Source organism: Balearica regulorum, chromosome 2 (genome assembly GCF_011004875.1).
Source record: "Balearica regulorum gibbericeps isolate bBalReg1 chromosome 2, bBalReg1.pri, whole genome shotgun sequence".
Lineage (NCBI taxonomy): Eukaryota > Metazoa > Chordata > Aves > Gruiformes > Gruidae > Balearica > Balearica regulorum.
The window spans coordinates 47,081,925-47,100,342 of NC_046185.1; the positions used below are offsets into that span (position 1 = coordinate 47,081,925).

An 18,418-nucleotide genomic window follows, 5' to 3' on the forward strand; every position below is an offset into this window, starting at 1 on the left:
ACCCGAGTTGGCAACTAAACACCACACAGCCGCTTGCTCGCTCCTCCCCCAGCAGGATGGGGGAGAAGAGAATTGGAAGGGTAAAAGTGAGGAAACTCGTGGTTTGAGATAAGAACAGTTTAATAATTGAAAAATAATAACAATAATAATAATAATATAGTAATTAAAAGGAAAAGAACAAAAAGAGAAATAAAACCCAAGAAAGACAAGAGATGCAAATGAAAAATAATTGCTCACCACCAACTGACCGATGCCAAGTCAGTCCCCGAGCAGTGGCTCCCCAGCCAACTTTCCCCCTAGTTTATATGCTGAGCATGACATCATAGGGTATGGAATATCTTGGGGTCAGCTGTCCCGGCTGTGTCCCCTCCCAACTCCTTGTGCACCCCCAGCCTGCTCGCTGGTGGGGTGGGGGGAGGAGCAGCAAAGGCCTTGGCTCTGTGTGAGCACTGCTCAGCAGGAACGAAAACATCCCTGTGTTATCAACACTGTTGTCAGCACAAATCCAAAACACAGCCCCGCACTAGCTACTATGAAGAAAATTAACACTAACCCAGCCAAAACCAGCAGACTTTTTAAAATTAATGATCTTTCTTCTGTTGTTATTGTTCGGAATGGGGTTCTACCGAGTTAAATTCAGTATTTTAACAGGAACAGAGAGACCAGTGTAAGGAGTGTGCAACAGATAAGCTGCATTTGGTGAGTGGGGGAAAGTCACATGAGGGCAGATACTATTTATACTGTTCTGCTGCTTAAAGTTGATGCTAACAGCACCGATTCGGTGTTTTGATGATAACATTATTCAGGACATTGAAACAGCACATAAATGTTACCAAGTCAAAAGCTACCAGTAATGATAAGTTTCTGAAAGGGCACTTTTTAAATGACCCTATTCTGGGTCATTAAATGACCCGTTCTGGTACCCTACACATGTAACTGCAAAATGTGCATGGTGTTTTCAATTAATGAGCACGGCTAGCTTAGATTAAAACTACAGTGGCACAAATTTGGGAAGTACTTTGAGCAAATTTCACCTGTGAAGCAAGATCAATTAGATTAAGGAGCTGAAGCCCATAAAATAGGGAAGGGAGTAGTATTTGCAACAAGAGGTGACACTCCTTTCTTCTCTTTTGGTCTTTAGCTAGCAATCTCTAATGTTGTGAAGTGGCAGGATGACCCCATGCTGCTGCTGCAAAAGTAAAATTTGGATTTTTACTTTTATGTTAAATGCAAAAGTAAAATCTGGATGATATTTTATACTAGGGAGGGATTAATGCTGTATTTTGCCAAATATTTCAGATTGAGTAATTCTCGTTTCTTCTTCCTCCACAGTTTCCTCCTGTTGTACGGAGGACAGTGCCAGCTGGTTAACCACATTCCGCTCCACTGTTGGCTTTGTCTAGTCATGCCTGACATGGTGGCTGTAGAACCATATCTGGACCTTTCTGCCAAAATTTCCAATTATCACATCTTCATCCATGGCAATAAAGTTGAGAAGGTTAACAGAGATAGGCTGCTAGAGTTTTCAGCACTGCCTCATTAGTCCTGGCTTGGTTTAGACAACACACTGGGTGATATTCCAGTAGCTAGTTCGTATTAGTGTTGCTCTAGCTGAGAAAGATACATTACCTGTAGAAAGAACAAAAAATCCTCCAAACAAAAAAAGAATCCTTTGTGTACACGTTCTCCTTTAGGATAAAAGCTAGCAAAGTTGAATGTAAGGCATCATTACAACATTAAAAAACATTTGATGCCCATATACAAACTTTACCACATTTGAAACATTCTTTTTGTTTCACTGTACATCACATATTTACTTCCTTTTCCTTTATTACTAAGGAAATCAGGACATTTGCATGAAAACAAGAGCTTACATTCTTAAAAGTCTATTCATGCTTATATTTTCCTGCTCTGAAGGGATCAGAGCCTTCTGCAGAAGGTACCGTAATTGCTTCCAACCCAACAAGCTGCAATGAATAAGAAGCAGGAACTTTTAAACAAAGATCCTGTTTTCATGCAAATATTCTCAGTAATAAAGCACACAGTAAAAGAAATATGTGAAGTTATGTTTTGCAGAACTGCTACTTAAAGCAAAGCAGCTTTGTAGAACGAAGCAGAGTCTGAATTTTTCTAACTGCAATAAGGGAAAGTGAGTTTGAGTATTTTCCGTAAGAGATTCCAAATGTCTCCAAACTAGACTGTTAAAAGGCAAAGATGGAATATATCCCAATATTATTCTCATCAGCGTCATCAACACCACTATGTGAAAAGATCCTAACCAGAATTATGGCACCATTCTCCCATTTCTTTATAAACCCAGGAACATACAGCCTCTTTCCCCCAAAGATTTAGCAATCTAGTATGTTCTTATGATCCATCTCCGAGTCATTGCCTTGGTCTATCCCCTCTTAACCTTCCAAACTCAGCAGTAACTGACCAAAACCTACTGAAAAAAATAGACAATATCGGAATTGGAAACAACAAAGAATTTGTGGGAAGCATTTCTATTTAACAATAACGAATAGTTTAGGCTTTGCTTCATGACATCTCATTCAGTAGATATATCAAAACCCAGGAGGTGTTCATTTGCTTGCAGTTTTCATACATTAATACCACCAAGTATCCACCTCTCTAGTTTCTGATCTTCTAAGCAGCAAACGCCTTGGAGTTAAATTATTAAGAACAACTTTCTAGAGCGGTCCTTCGCCAGCAATATTAGTAGGTGGAACGGTGACCATCTTCTCCTCATGGAAGCTGTGTCACAGCACAGTTCTGCCTCTCCAAATGTAATGAGGTGCTTGATTATCCAGCTGCTCGTGGGATTTTGTCACGCACTCAAGCCCAAAGGAAGACAGCACAGACAAGCCCGTGCGGTGCGTGAACACTGACTTGTGCCTCCACGAGCGTTCGGGCTGGCAGTGCTCATGGGTGCTGCCATCACCGGGCTGTAAAGAACACGACAACAGACTTACACCGAAATTCTCTCCAGAAGAGAGGAAAAGTGCTAGCAGGTAAGCAGTTTAGAGTAAATTATTTGGAGTTGTGGTTTTTTTATCCCTCAGCGCATCTTCTCTCAGTTCAGCAAGGAAGATTCTCAGTCTGCACAGAAGGTGGACTTTCCATCGTAACTCCTGCACATGGCAAGTTAGAAGTGTCAAAATCATTTTTCTAACTATGTCAGTGAACAAAAAAACAAGCGACATAAAATTCTTCCCCTCAAAGGCTACCCTTAACCATCCAATAACTCCGTATCAAGCACGGTGCTGAAACATTATGGTGCACATTTTCTAAACACTCCTCTTTGGCAGGAGTCAGATGATAGATTTCAGCCAAAAGCCTCTTTTTTTCGGCAAGTTTAAAAAACTTGAAAGTGTCTTCTCAGCTTTTTCTATCGACTCAGTGCTATGTCACCACAACACTGTAATTTCATCTAGAAACACTGGTGACTTTAATGAGAGACATCAGGCCCAATTCTGCCTAAGTCTTCGCTTTCTATTGCCAGTGGACTCGTTAGAGCTGATAATTCCAAATATACAATATTTATAACTTATTCATGATTTATTTTAAACCTCTTTCACAGCCTAATGCACGAGGCAATTTAAATTGCCAAAACTCTTTGTTTTGCAACTAACACTTCATTACACTGAATGGAAAAGTTCACACATCTGTTGGTGCTGCATTGTTTCGGGCTGGCTGCAGAGCAAACAATCCATTTTTGCCATAGGCAGGCTGTCTCCAAACCAGAGGACAGAAATTTTCATTTTCTGGCAAAGGCAGGTAAGTTCAGCAGAATGCAGAAGAATCTCAGTCCATGGCATCGAAGGACCGACACATCCCCGAGGATGCTAAGGGAGTTTCTTCAAGCTCAGGTGAGTAACAGGCTGTCACTAGAAGTCTGGACAGAAGGAGGCTCCGTGCAAGCCCTTTTCATTGCAAGGAGATTCTGGTCTGCGCTATTCAACCCTGTTAATTCTGATAGCAAAAAAACCCCCTGCGACAGTGGACCTAACCTCATGTAATTTTCCTTATTTAAATATAATCTTGTAGTACTAATTTCAGAGTCCTAGATGATTTAAAAATTGGAAATTAAAAATCTGCATTCTAAACTCACCATATAAATTCTGCTGAAATTACTATAGACATATATGGACATATGTAATGAGTATAGGTTATGCAAATATATTCTACAATGTATATTTATATAAAAGTAAAGTCATGTACCATGCCATTGACCTTATTTAGATCACTAATTCTTTATGGCAAGCATCATTTTTGTGTCCTGTGCTGATCCACTGCCTGGCATGATGGGGTTCCAGGATGCTCCCAGGACTTCTGGCCAAGTGATTAATGGAAACCAGTAATTAAACATCCTTACCTTTCACCAACGCAAATGAAAAATCCTAACTGTAAAACAAAGCAACAAACCCAGCTGAGTTAAATGTGCTAGTTTCTACTCTCCATCCCCACTCCGCCCCACAGTTGGGTTTTCATCCGCTGTTGTTTGTTGTCTTTCCTGTCATTAAACAGCTTGAAAAAATGATGAATATTTCTGGGGTTTTTTTAAGGCATGATCCAAACTCGACTGAATTTAGGGATTTGTCTCTGCTGAGAAGGCATATGGCTCTTTACATGGTCCAAAGCGGTACTCCTGGATATGGAATTATTTTCTGATATACTAAAGCACTCCTGCTTAAATCAAGCATTTCACTCGATCCATGCTGTAACTGTCTGGATCACCACTCCTGGCTACGTCACATCTTCCTTTCCCTCCCTCGCTTTGTGAGCTTACTTTGGATTCAGGCACAGCACAGTATCAGTGTGATGTAGAAGTTACCGAGACCCTCAGCAGGAGGTTGGTTTGAGAACAATTATCTGACAGAATTGTTTAGCAGCGCAGCCCAATCTACGTTATGACCCTTTTCCTAAATGTAGATATAATGGCACATTAAAGTAATGTTCCATCTCATAAAGCCTGCTGGGTGAGGGTTCACCGAGGTTCCCCTCGTTTCCCTTCCGCACAGCAGTTCCTTTGTTACTGCCTCTCCTCCAGATCCTGTGATGGACGGGAGTCCCGCGCTCCTCGAACACTGAAACAGGGCTGCCAAGATAATTTATGGGCCCTGCGGCCAACAAAGTCGTCTCAGGCCTCCTTGGGTTATCTCTTAAGTCCTACTTTTCTCCGCCCATTGTGCCAGCTTGTTCTCTCCGATTTTACAGATGCCAGGAAAGGTTTCGGCAACACAAACATCTTTCAGCGTGCTGCTTTTAAACAACAGTCTTCTCCCGGCTTCGCCTGTGTCTGCGGTGGTGTTTCTAGACAGAAAGCAGAAAAACAAAAAGTAAACGCAGGACCAGGGGGAGGGAGACAGCAGAGGAGCAGCAGGGCCAAGGTGCCCACACGTGGGGCCGGCGGAATGGACCAGCGTGGTCTGGCTGGGGCGCGCAAGGAAAGGCTTCTCCCGGCTCTCTTACCACCTGCCCCTTCTGCATTAGAAATCCATGCTCGGGGTAAACACTGTCGCTGGTACCGCAGCGCATGGCGGCCTTTTCCTGCGGGGTGCAAGGCGGTGAAAGCAGAGGGTGCTCGTCACTGACCAAGCCTGGGCAGGAAAAATCCACAGCTGCCTTTGCGCCGGGTCTTTCCAGGCCCCGGGTGACTGGAAACCCAGGCACAGGGAAGATTTCTGCGGAGGACACCGAGTTAAACCTCGGGAACCCCACACCCCCCCCTTCGTTTCGGCGCAACTGAAGAGAAAAGGGCAGGCGCCTGGCTTTCCCTTCACCTCGGCCTCCCCTTCCACCCCGCAGCCGCACGGCAAACGCTCAACCGGGAGGCGGCCGCTCGCTGCGAGGAAGCACAGCGCGGTGCTGCCCCGCCGCAGCCCGGGGTGCGATGCCGCCCCTCCGCCCGGCCGAGCTCCCCCCTCCGCCCGCCCGCGGGGCCCCAACGCGCCGCTGCGACCCCGGGGCCAGCGCGGAGCCGGGTTGCGCGGAGGGTCCCGGATACGACAGGAGATGCGGGAGGGTGTCCCGAGGGGGGGCGGGGGGCGGGGACCGGGCCGCGGAGGAGCCGGTCGCCGTGAAGGGGCTTCGCTCGCCGTTTCCACGGGAAAGCCCGGCCCGGCGGCGGCCACGTGTCCCCGCAGGGACCCTCGCCGGGCCCGCCGCAGCCCCGCCGGCCGGTGCGGCGCAAAGTGCGCGGTGCCGCCGCTCCTCCCCCGCTCCGCCGGCGGCTGCGGCGTGCGCGGGCCGGCGGCGGTGGGGAAGGGGGGGGCGGGTTAGCGGGGCGGGGGGGGGGGGGGGTGTCCGCTAGGGGCGCGGAGGCCGCCAGACCCCCGCCGCGGCCCGGCGCGCGTTTCTTGCTCCAATAAGCAATAATTAGGTCCTAAGCTAATGATGTGTCAGCTGATCCGCTCGCTCCGTCTGCGCGGGGGGTGGGGGGGCTGCGCCTGGAGACATCGCCATGGAAACGCTCCCCTCGCCTCTCTCCCCCCCCCTTCCCTATGTCCCCCCCCCTCCGCTCCCGGCGGTCCGCGGCCGGGTCCGCGCCGGTCCCCGCGCCCTGCCGTGCCCGCGGAGGCGGGGGCGCCGCGCGCGCCATCCCGACATGGGACAGCGCTGCCCGTCACCGCGCCGCGCCGCCGTCGCCACAGAAACTTTTGTCCCGGTGGCCAATCAGGGCGCGGGGGGGGGCGCGGAGCGGCGCTGGGCCCGGCCCGGTGCGCCGCCGCCGCCGCCGCTGCCGCCAGCCCGTCGCGGAGCGCAGCGCAGCGCGGGGAGAGGCACAGCTGAGCTGAGCGGAGCGGCGCGGCACGGTGGCCCGCGGCTCCCGGCGCGCAACCCGCGGCCGGGCCCGGGTCGGACGCGTGCCCCAGCCGCGGAGGTGCCGGCGGCGGGCGGGGGCGCGGAGCCGGGCGCTGGATGGCGGAGGCGCGGGCGGGCGCGGCCGCGGAGAGGCGACGAGAGGAAGCGCCGCCGCGGCGCCTTCCCCCCGCGGAGGGGGTGTCCTGCTTGGCGCGGCGGGGGAGACCGGGGAGAGCGCGGAAATCTCCGGCGTGAACTGAAACTGTGGCAAAGGGAGGGGAAAAATCAAGACTGATTATTTTTTTCTTCTTCTTCTTCCCCCTTTAAAAAGGGGGCTTGCTCAGCATCCGCACGCAAACTTACTTGAATGCCTTGTAGCCAGTTTAGCCCAGAGACCAAAGGATACCCCGCACCCGAGGAGTCCTACATGTGTGAGCACCATCATTACACAGGCAGAGCAACCGAGAGCCGCCTCCTTTCCTTTACCAACATCCTCCTGGGACTGATCTCTCTCTCCTCTGGTCCAATATCCGAACCTATCTCGTGTATATCTGGGGGTTTTTTTCTTCTTTTTTTTTTCCCCTCTCCATCTGCTGGGATTGCTAAGTAAATAAATAGAGGAAAATTCCTAAAAGGGCATCTGAAAATTCAGTGGGACTGAATATGAGGAAGTGAAATGCTCACAGACCATTATTAGTATTTTTTTTTAAATTTAAAAATACGTACTTAAAACGCGGATCGGATGTACTATGCTTAGAATATAGCAGGTAAGAACTTTCTTTCCAGTACCTTCATGCCCGGAGCGGGGATATCTAAAGCAAAGCCGCCCAGCCCTGGAATAAAGGGGGAGCAAAGAGACCAGTTTGCCCTTCAGTGCTTCCTCCATCCTGCGCGGCGAGGCGGCTTTGGGAAGAGGCACAGCCCGCCAGGACAGAGACAGAAAGCCTTTCGAGAAGGCAGCCGTGGGCTGCCGGGGCGGAGGAGGGTGGGCTTTTTTTTCTTTTTTTTTTTTTTTTTTCCCCTTCACCTGCACTATCCAGGGTGAATCCGGGTGCAGCTGATGTATGGAAAAGAAGAAGGATCCGAGTCAATATTTTCTTTTCTCTTCGCTAAGCCGAGGGATAGGATTTTAATTATTTATCCACCCGAACCCTCTCCGGGTAAGACGCTGCTGGAGCCAGTGGGATAGTCCTGCCTTGCACAATTATTAAAGAGACTGATCACGTACAGTGGAAGGATAAGACGAGCCTCCACCAAACCCGTTTTGCCTCCTGTGAAAAAAAAAAAAAAAAGGAGAACATTGCCACACTATTGAATTGATTGCTGCCCCCCCTCACCCATCCCCCTCCCGGCCTCCCCCCCCCCCCCCCCGAATCACCACCACAACAAAAAAAAAAAAAAAAAAATCCGCTGGGATCTGCCTGCACCGGGACCTCCTTCGCTCCGGCTCGGAGGTGGATGCATTTTTCATGAGCGCTGGGTGAACAGGTGCAAAGTGCGGCGGGGCGGCCCGGCCCCGCACCCCGGCCCGCTTCGGGGCGGCGTGTGCGTGTGTCTGTGTCTGCCCGTGTGTGTGTGTGTGCGTGTGTGTGTGTGTGTGTGTGCGCCCCGGCGTGTGCATGTGTGCGTGTGTGTACTAGGAGATTATGGAGAGCAGCGACCGGGACATGTACCGCCAGTTTCAAGACTGGTGTCTCAGGACTTACGGGGACTCAGGAAAAACCAAGACGGTGACCCGTAAAAAATACGACCGGATCGTCCAGCTCCTGAACGGCTCCGAGTCGAGCTCCACGGATAATGCCAAATTCAAATTCTGGGTCAAATCTAAAGGCTTCCAGCTCGGCAACTCGGACGAGGTCAGTGGTGGTGCTGGAGGAGGGAAGCAAGTGCTGTACGTGCCAGTCAAAACCACGGTTAGTAGAGAATTGTCTTCCTTGTTCTATGTCGGCCGCTGCAGCCCGCTCCGGGAGCGAGAGGCACAGGGGGAGCCGCAGCCACAGTTGGCTCCTTCCTCCCTCTTCCCCCAAGTCATCATCACCATGTTGCGTTTGCCTGTCACATTATACACCGCCGAGGTCTTTGTGGGTCCTTTTATTTAAAGCGATCGTGCGCACAACACACCCTTGCCGGGTCGGTGTCGTTCTCCTCGTCCTCATCGCCCCGTTCCCCCCCCTCCCCGGGCCGCCGCGGCGGGTTTGGGGTGGGCTATTGTCCCGCCGCCGCCGCTCCGGCCATTGTGCCGGGCCCCGCCGCCCCGGGCAGCGGCCCCCCGCCGCCGGCGGGGCTGATCGATAGCGCACGGGGGTAGCCTGCCTGGCACAAAGCCAAGCGTGTCGCCGGTCGGTGATTTTGGGGGGGGGGGGGGGGGATGTGTGTGTGTGTGTGTGTGTGTTCCTCGGTATATCAGTTGTGGTTTGTTGTTTTTTTTTTTAAATTAAATTTATTTTTTATTTTTTATTTTATTTTTATTGTTAGCCCGCAGCCCTTGAGCCGCCGAGCGGCACGAATGTGCCTGGCTGGCTGTGAAAGCGCCGGCTGCGATAGTAACGGCGGCGGGGAGAGAAGATGCTCAACAAAGGGAGAGGGGGTTCCGCATGACCGAAGGAAGGGTGTATTTTGTTCCTCTTTCTGGGGTTGCACGAGTCTCGCAGCCATAAGGCTTAAAACTCAATTTGATGCGTTAGGGTAGCGTGGCATCCCCCGGCAGGCGCTGGAGCTGCAGAGCTCGGCGCAGGTCTGACAGCGGGAGAGCTATTATGCTTGGTGGTGGCAGAAGCGACAGATTTTCCTATTTAAGAAGATGGGGACTGTTGGCTGCAAGTAGGTTTTGCCTATTGAACTCTCTTAATGTATCATTATTCTTACTTCTTATGCTCTGGGTCACGCAAGCTAAGCTTCTTTTGTCTGTGCGTGGGGCGGGCAGGGAGGGGGAGCTGAGAAAGGAAACCTGGCAATTAAAAATATTCCTGCCTGGGCATTTGGTTTGGATGAGCAATATTCTCCTTTCTTTTCTTCTTCTTTTTTTTTTTTTTTTTTTTTTTTTTTTTTGAGTGGCAGCTTATTCTGACCTAACGGGAAGGTTGCTGGGTGGCGCAGCAAAGGGGGCTTCTTGGAAAGTATTCTGGGTTGGGTTGTGACGTAGGCTGCTGGGGAAATCTGCCTCTCTCTGCCTCGCTGAAGTCATAAACCTGGGCATTCCCGGGGGCCGGCTTATATTTGCCCCCTTGTCATCACCGCCGTCATGGCTGTGAGGAGGTAGAGGTGGGAAATTAATTTTAAGGAGTATACAGATATAAAGATTTAAAGTGAAAGAGAAGCTCTGGACACAGTTTGTTCCCTCTCTATGGTTTTTAGTCACCGAAGTATTCTAGGTCTGCCTATACATTCAGGTAATTTGGCAGATTTCTCTTCTGTCATTAGATGACTGATTGCTAATCTCTGACCCCAGAGGGTATTGCAGATAAAATTTATAATGAAAATGTTGTCTAAAGCAGAAGACTCCAATTAGGTCGGTATTTTTTAGTATCTGTTTTGCTTACTGGAATAATAATTTTGGAGAGCCACTAGGCAAGATCGTTTATTCCTAAGACTATCCTTTCATTTCAACTTCAAAACTGTAAGCAAATTCAGTATTTTTTAAAATTACATTGACTATGCTACTAAATAAAAATGCTAACCTTAATTTTACAAGATGGAATTTAAAAATTAAGTGCAGTTCTTGGCCTCTGAAACACAAGACGCAGTGATGATCAGCATGTCTATTTTCTCTCACCTTTGCTAGACCACGAGAGCCCGGAGTCTGACCTTGCACCCCCTCTTCTATTTTATTTTCAGATTAAATAATCAAAATTTTTCTTACTTCCTTTTCCTCCAGAGATTTCAGTGAGAGGTCGAGCACCTTGCTGGTCTTACCTTTGTTCATTTGGGGGAATCATAACCCTCAACTGTGAATGTCTCTGTATGTCCCTATATATGTATTTATATTCATATAGAAGTAACTCTCTTCAGATAGCTTAAGTAACCAAGCAGGCATCCTAATAAAATAAGAATGCCTGCTAAGAAAGGAAAGTTAGCATGACCTATCTGTAAGCAATTCCTAAATATCTGTACATTACTTGAACAATGACATAAACCCTTACAGAAAAGGCCTTGCATGTAGGTAAAATTTCCTCCTGCTGGCCAACATAAATCTGTTGTCCAACGTAAGTGAGAAAAGGTGATACTCAGCACTCTCATACAACATTCAGCTCTGAGAAACAAATCATGTCCCCTCCTAAACCCATGAATCTGGTGTCACTATCCCATCACAAAAGGCAGAGGAGTATTTAAATAGACCCATAGGGTGGCAATGGTTTGTATGAGCTACTACCAGGGCAGGGGCAGCACCTGCGAGGCGCTGGAGGCTCAGAAACAACCCGGGTGATGGAAGAGGGATGCAGCCCCTGGCCCGGAAAAAGCCAGTGGCAAAGCTGCTATTGACTTCAAGAGGCCTAGGATTTCCTGGCCAGGAATGATAAGTTACAGGGGGAAAGACTGGATTTTCATCAGATGGTAATTGTTGGTAAGCCTTAAAAGCCCATTCTCTCATTTCTTTAACTCTTACTAATTATTTAAGAGTTTATTAATTTATGACCATTTAGAAACATCTCCACTGTCTTGCTGTACTTTTTTTCTCCTCGCTGTTATCCCATACATTTGAGCTCATACAGTCCACAGAGAGAGCCACAAACAGTAACAGATCCCCAAACAGCGAATCCCTTCCTCATCCTCTCCCTCTTCTTGTCCGTCACTTGATCTCACCATAGGTAAAAAAGTAATTTCAATTTAAAATTAATCACTGCTGGCAGCATGAGCACTCCCTCTGCAGTAACAGGATGGATGAAATTACAAGTTGGACTTTACAGTCACAAGCTGGTCAAAAATAAGCAAATATTCAAATACTTCATTAGGAATTATTCTCTCCTTGAAGCTTTAAGATTTGCTGCTCAGCTTTGCTGTCAGCCAGAGAGATTTGCTCCTGATGGTGCTGTAATCCACTGCTGCTGGTAATTAGACATCATTACTGCTGCGTTAAAGGGAAAGAGAGAAGGAGAGAGGACAGGCTGGGGCTAATTAACTACTTGATTCTAATGAAAGAAAGAGAGCCTGATAGCAACTGGGAGGTTGCACCGGAACAGACTAGATGTATAACACAGACTTAATTGAAGCAGGGGTGTCTTGCAGTCTCGCAGTATCTGAGGCTTGGTCTACTTTCATATTCTGTGGGCAGTAGCGCACAAGGTATTATCCTGGTTTTTCCATTGCCTGGTTGGTAAGTAGCTCAAAATCACAGGCCTAGCTTCAGTACCAAGTTTAAGCATGCCAGCAAGGAGAATGCATAGATGATTATGTGCTGGCTTAATCTATTTTACGGGTATGGTCTCCTCAAGAGCAACAGGAACAAATCAATTTCTGAATGTTCACATCCCTCTGTGGCCTAGGAGATGAACTTTTGGTCACCAGGCAACAACATCCCTTGCCAAACAGCCATTTTAGGTCCAGAGCGGGACAACACGCAGTGAGGTATTCCTATGTGCAACCCGCCCAGTATCTATCTCACTGCCACAACTTTTCAGATTGCTACTGTTACCGTCAGAGGTTTTCCTTCATTAAGCCCAAGCTGCACCTTATTAAAGTAGTGAAGTTATGCCTGGCCTAGACACACTGTATAAAAGTCTTAGGCCAACACATATGCCAAATGACTGACAGTATCCACTTCCAATGGTTGGTACTCACAATCCACAAGGATGCATAGAACTAGTATTTCTAGTCTAGTATCTTTTCCAATCGTACACATGATTTTTATGGTGGATTTTTTGGTGTGTATTTTCTGCATAGTTCTTTAACTGGAAAGATTTATCCATTGGCAACTTGAAAACAAATTTCTTTTCACCACTTTTCTTTCCCTTGCTCTTGATGTTGTCCATAGACACAAATATGGCTCCTAAAAAATCAGTCTTGATTTAAAAATACGTTATAAAATAATGAGCCAAGCTGTATCAGCAGATTCTAAGCAGAACTTTCCTTTAAAAAAAGAAGGGCTAAAATGATTGCAGGATACGTCTCGAATATACAATTTACATGGTATTAACAAACTAATAGAACATAACCTCAGAGGCCAAGTTTGGACTGCTTTTCTGTCATTATTAATTTGGAATGACTCCACTGACTTTAATGAAATCACAAGCCTAATATATGAATTTTCCCATGTCTTCTTTTATAATTTCCAACTATAAGCATAGAATGAACTTTCATTCAGAAACCAAATTTTGTTCAGTTTAATTAAATCTTTAGATCTTCCAGGAGGATCTGGTAGCTCTTGGATTGCTGCCGGCAGGCCAGAGGGGATCTCTGCAGGTGCAGGGCTGTACTATTGAATCTGATTACAGGATTTAGGGCTTAAAATTATAGGCCAGTCAGTTCTATGGAACAGGGCGTATCCCAGCCCACCTCTTGTTCTGTTAGTGATGAGGAATAGTAGATGGACACACGAGTTTATGGTTTGTTTGATTTTATATAAATTACTTTGTTTATGAACAATAGAAGAAACAGATCACAGCTTATATATCAAAATATGGTGGTTTAAATTATCTTATGTTTTAAATTGTCCATTATTTTAGGGCATTTTATAGCAAGCTGGAAATATGAAGCTTTGCTTCATTGCGTTTCTCCCCATTTTTGTAGCCATCAATATAGAAAATTAATAAAAGAGTTTGTCAAATATATATCGGTAGCTCTGTAGCCTACTGAACTGCCAACACATAATGGCAGTAAGTACCACAGAAAGGTGATGCTGAGGGTGAGCTATAATTTATCCCACGGTACAATTCTGCGGTAGTTTACAGTCCCGTTAAATGTACCTTCCGGGCTCAGAAGTGGTATTTGAGCCCTGCCATATCCGTCCCGTTTTAACTGCCCACCTCGTTTTCCTTAACGCCTGTTCAGATATGCAGAGCTTCGTCTCCTCCAGTTACCCGCAGCCTCTGCCCTGCCGTTTGCAGACCTCCCGATGGACTCAGTGAGGAGGGATGCTGGTGAATCAGAGAGACAGCGCTGGAAAATGGTCACAGCAGATGGAACAAAAACGGTTTAGTTGGCAACTCTTAATGCAGGCATTCAGCGAAGTGTTCATGAATAAAGAGAATAGCTCTGTCCTGAAATTTAAAAATGTTAAAGCGGCCATATGTAAGGTGCTATCTCCACACGCGTGTGTGTGAGAGGGAGGCAAAGGGAGAGGAGGATCTGAGATTTCTCGGTAACAATGTTGAGCTAGAATTTTCCAAAGAAGCATGAGCCAAAGAGAACAAATTTTTAAAGAGTGAGCATTTTAAAGTGCTGCTTCTGTAAAACTAGAAACCGTTAACATTCCTTTAGGTACATTAAATAGGGTATAGCAACACCATAACAAAACCTACTACTGATGTGTCCATCCCATGCATATAATGAGAGAGGATGACAGATTCAGTGCTCCCCCTGGTAAAGGCCAGGCTCGTAGCTTGAAAGCCCAAATCTTTCCAGTGATACAAAATAAAACCTCCCAGTTTAATTTTCATGCTGCTGTGAACCTTTGCCGAGAGGACTGAGGTGACAGTGAACTTGGTTCTTCAGTGTCTTGCCCTCAGCCTCTCGTCGGTGAAGCTGCAGCATGGTAGGGACTCCAGCTCAGACACTTCAGCCCTGATTTTCTTCAGAGGTACTGCGTGTTGTTTCTGTGGCTACATAGCTACGTGATCAGTGAGAAATAAGCAAGCATTTGCTGGCAGGTTGGTGCTAAAATGGGCTGACAGGCATCAGTACAGCATAATGGGGCTTTTTCTGATCTTTTTATGGAGACAGTTTGTTTCTTTCACTATCTTTTGGGGTGATCACCATTGTTCTTGTTCAATGCTCTGGATAGAAAGGAGACAATCCAGAGAAACTACACATATATATATATATATATACACACACACACACACACAGAGAAAGACTCTGTGTAGAGAGGGCTTACCATGAACACAGGCCCTTGTGAGAAGAAGGCTAGTGCTAGTGCCGGACAAATGTGGGAGTTAATGATTCAAATTTCATTTTACGCTACAGAAATAAATTAAAATTGGCTGACATTGAACCATGAGTTTTGGTCTGCTGTTGAAAGAAGGCAACCAGCAGCTGTTGGGTTTGCTCTGAAGGAAGCTATTTGGGTCCCGATATTTCCCCGTATGCAGGATACACATGTTGAGAGTTTGTCTGAAGAGAGATATAAATGAGGGAGATGCGGAGAAAGATGATGAGACAGCGTGGCAGGAAACCCTCTCCAGGAGGATCCTACCAGATTCTGCAGCCCCTCATGCACCATAGAGCATCACAAGAATCTTTTGTTCCTTGTTGAGTAGGTTGACCCTGATCAACAGAGTCTCCAAAATTAGTAGAGCTTTCCAGGGCATAAAAGATGTTTTTGTCTTGTGTGTGTCATTTCAAAACTGCCAGAAGCCTCTCTGACTTTAGAAAACTCAGGAGATACTAGCTGGTGCATGACAGTTGCTTGCATTGTCCTACAGCAGCAGTGAAAGTGATCCTGTAGCTTGCTTAAATTACATTTCTGTTTTATTAAAACAGATAAGCCTCAAAACCTTACATTTCCACCAGCAAGGTATTTTTTTAATGGTTTATAAACATAAAATATCCAGGTAAGCATTGCCAATATCCAGGAATGACTTGCTACAAATTATGGTGTTGAGCATTCTTCTGGATGCAAACGGATTTTCTTAGCAATGATCAACTTTATCGCAGAGAGTCGTACAGGCTTCTAACTGCTTATTCAATAACTTTGCAAGCTGCAAAACCTGACAGTTACTATGTGCATCTGCAGGGTTTAAAGCTAGTTGTTGAAATTGAATTGTAGGGTTTGAACCATTTAGTTGTGTATGTGGATACTCTTCAACTTAAGGGGCTATCTGTAGTGAACATTTTACTTAATAAATCTGATCTATGTTAGAGTTAACCTCAGGTAAAGACTTTTTTCCAGAAATAAATATTCTGTATAGACTTGGAAGGACAATTTTTATTAAATGACCTACTTGAGCCTAGGATAAAACTCATTCAACCTTTTTCACTTGAGAGCCTGTAATTAAGCTCCTCTGGGAAATAAGAGGTTATATATATATTATATTGCCAGTAAAATCTGTGTGTCTGGAAGTTTTGTAAATTTTGTTACCCCAAAGTTTTTAATACAACAAGAAATGGATGTGGTAACGTTTTGACTGTACTTAAGAAAATTTAGGAGGTGAGATCGCTTGCACTTAGATGACTTACGACTAACTCACCATACAATTTTTAAATGTGTACATCTTGTGATTGCTCTCTTTGTTGCCTCTGGACTTAACGCATACCACTACCAATACTGCCGGGTGGATTTTGTAGACAACTTTTGTTCAAGGCAGATCCAGAGGTGAAGTAGCTCTCACTAAAGCATGACCTCTCTGTAGGGTAAAGCAGCATTGCATTGGCATGTGGGAAATGAAACTTGTGAATGGACTAATGCTCGCTACCCCGAACTGATAGAAGATGAGCAACAATCAAGTAGTTATACAGGTATTTAGATACAGTAAGAGAAGAACAGGTAATGCATGGCCAGAGGTTTCGGCAAACAGGAAAGAGAAGGAGTATAAAAAGGTTTCACAGAACTCCATTTTTCAGTGTGTATCTTCTCTGTTGTGGGCAATGAGGAAATATCTGTACTGGGTTTACATTTTTCAGGTGGTGAAACTGAAGAATGGTCAGAAATAGAGGAATAAAAGAAAGATGTGATGGCAAATCAAGATATTAAATTGCAGTACATCACTGGGACTAATACAAATCCAAGAATGCTAAAGAACTTAAGAATGAAGTAACTAAAATATTGTTAAAATATATCATTTGCCACTATATATGGCAATGATACTGGAGGATGGCCAGAAATGTACTAGAAAGAGAAAAAAAAAAGGTGGTAAAGATAGTTCATAGAAATGACAGACCAGTGAACTATATTTCAACACCAGAAAAAAAAAAACCAATAAGAAAATAATTAAAAATAGAGTTGTTAAGTGTCAATATGAACCATACCTGGTTGGTGCAACTAGTTTGGATTTTGTAAGGGTTAATTATGTTCCTCTAACCTGTCGTGTTCAGAAGTCTTTTAAATAATTTTCGGGTGAAAATTTGGTTCTGGCTTCCTTCTGAAATGAAAGCAATCTGATACTGACTTTACTAAAGCAGGGTTGAAACCGGTTATGATGACAAATTAAAGCTGGTGAAGAGTTGGGAAGCCATAGGAAGCGTTTGAGAGTGATACAAATGCAGTCCAATGTGCATATATATATATACACACACACACACAAGTGTATATATATACACATGTATACACATAAACCTCAGACAAATGAAGGGGCTTCAACACTGGATGGAAATGCAAATTAATTAGGTTAAGCAAGTCAAGGAAGATTTGGGAGGGAAAACAGAAATACCGTAACAAAGGAAAAAAGGAGAAATCATGGCAGGCAGAATTCCCTACAGACCACTGCCAGATAATTTACATTTTATACCATTGTGACATTAACTTTTTGAGAGGAAAGGAAGGATTCAAGCTTTTCAATCACATTTAAAATGTATAGAATTAGTATAACATCTCAAGGGAAATATTTAGGAATAATTTCAAACAAATCAATAAGCATATCTTCAAGAAGAATAGCGGGGATAACAAAAATTGGTATTAGGAAAAGTATAGAGAATAATATTGAAAACTTATTCTTCTCATTAATTAAATGGTATGTCCTTGCCTTTAATAACATGCTTAGTGTATTTACCTCATCTCTAAAAGGTCATGACAGATGAAAGGTCCAGGGAAGGTAACTAAGCTAATTAAAGAAAAGGGGTACTTAAGAGAAATAGATTGTAATGGTTGTATCACCCAGAAAAATTAATGTTAAGAGAAAATGCACAGTGGAAAACAGATATGTGAAGAGGTAGAAAGAAGCTCAGAGAAATGGTGTGGTGTAAATACTGATCAACAGCAGAGAGAGAAAAATCAGCAGCCATCCTTTTTAATCCTATTCCATCTTCTAAGACTCTTTTGAGAACCCTCTCAAAAGGTAAATTCAAAGCCGGGCCATTGTTTTATAACCCATAGCATTGGGAATGGAAAGTCTGCATTGCAGCCCTTAGAGAAACTCTGATTGATTCAGCCAAAATTTCTTCCAAGGATTTTACAAGAGAATGATAGCTCCGTGGCTCTCACAAGGATGTAGTATGCTCTTTACATCAGTTCAGCTTTGCTGGCTGGAGCAGAAGTGAGGGCAAGGTCATGTTCCTGCCCTTCTTTCTCTGTTCCCAAAGGCACGGGGACATTGGTGATGGCACTTACCTGCTGCCTTGCTGCTACCTCGTGTCTTGCAGCATCTCCCCTGGTGTTTTCCCATAGAGCTTCTACCAGGGTTAGTCACGTTCCAGCCCATACAGTCAACACAAGCAAAGAGTTGTGGACCGTGGTAAAATCCCAGCATCTTCCCATGCCCTTCCTCTTTGTATTGAATTTTAGTATTGCTGGTGGTCTCAGCCTTCA

General features: G+C 45.5%; 1 protein-coding gene across 5 annotated transcripts in view; it reads left to right on the forward strand.

Annotated features, from left to right (window-relative positions):
* Window positions 1-6,741: 6,741 nt before the first annotated feature.
* NOL4 (nucleolar protein 4) overlaps window positions 6,742-18,418 on the forward strand; it is a 200,650-nt gene continuing 188,973 nt past the window's right edge. For 4 of the 5 annotated variants that reach the window (XM_075744150.1, XM_075744151.1, XM_075744152.1 and 1 more), the window contains exon 1: window positions 6,742-8,717. In XM_075744150.1, the coding sequence (XP_075600265.1) occupies window positions 8,451-8,717 (267 nt within the window). In that variant the 5' untranslated portion in view covers window positions 6,742-8,450. Of the gene's footprint in view, window positions 8,718-9,208; window positions 9,625-18,418 lie in introns of those variants that run through there. The other variant, XM_075744154.1, reaches the window with a different exon arrangement.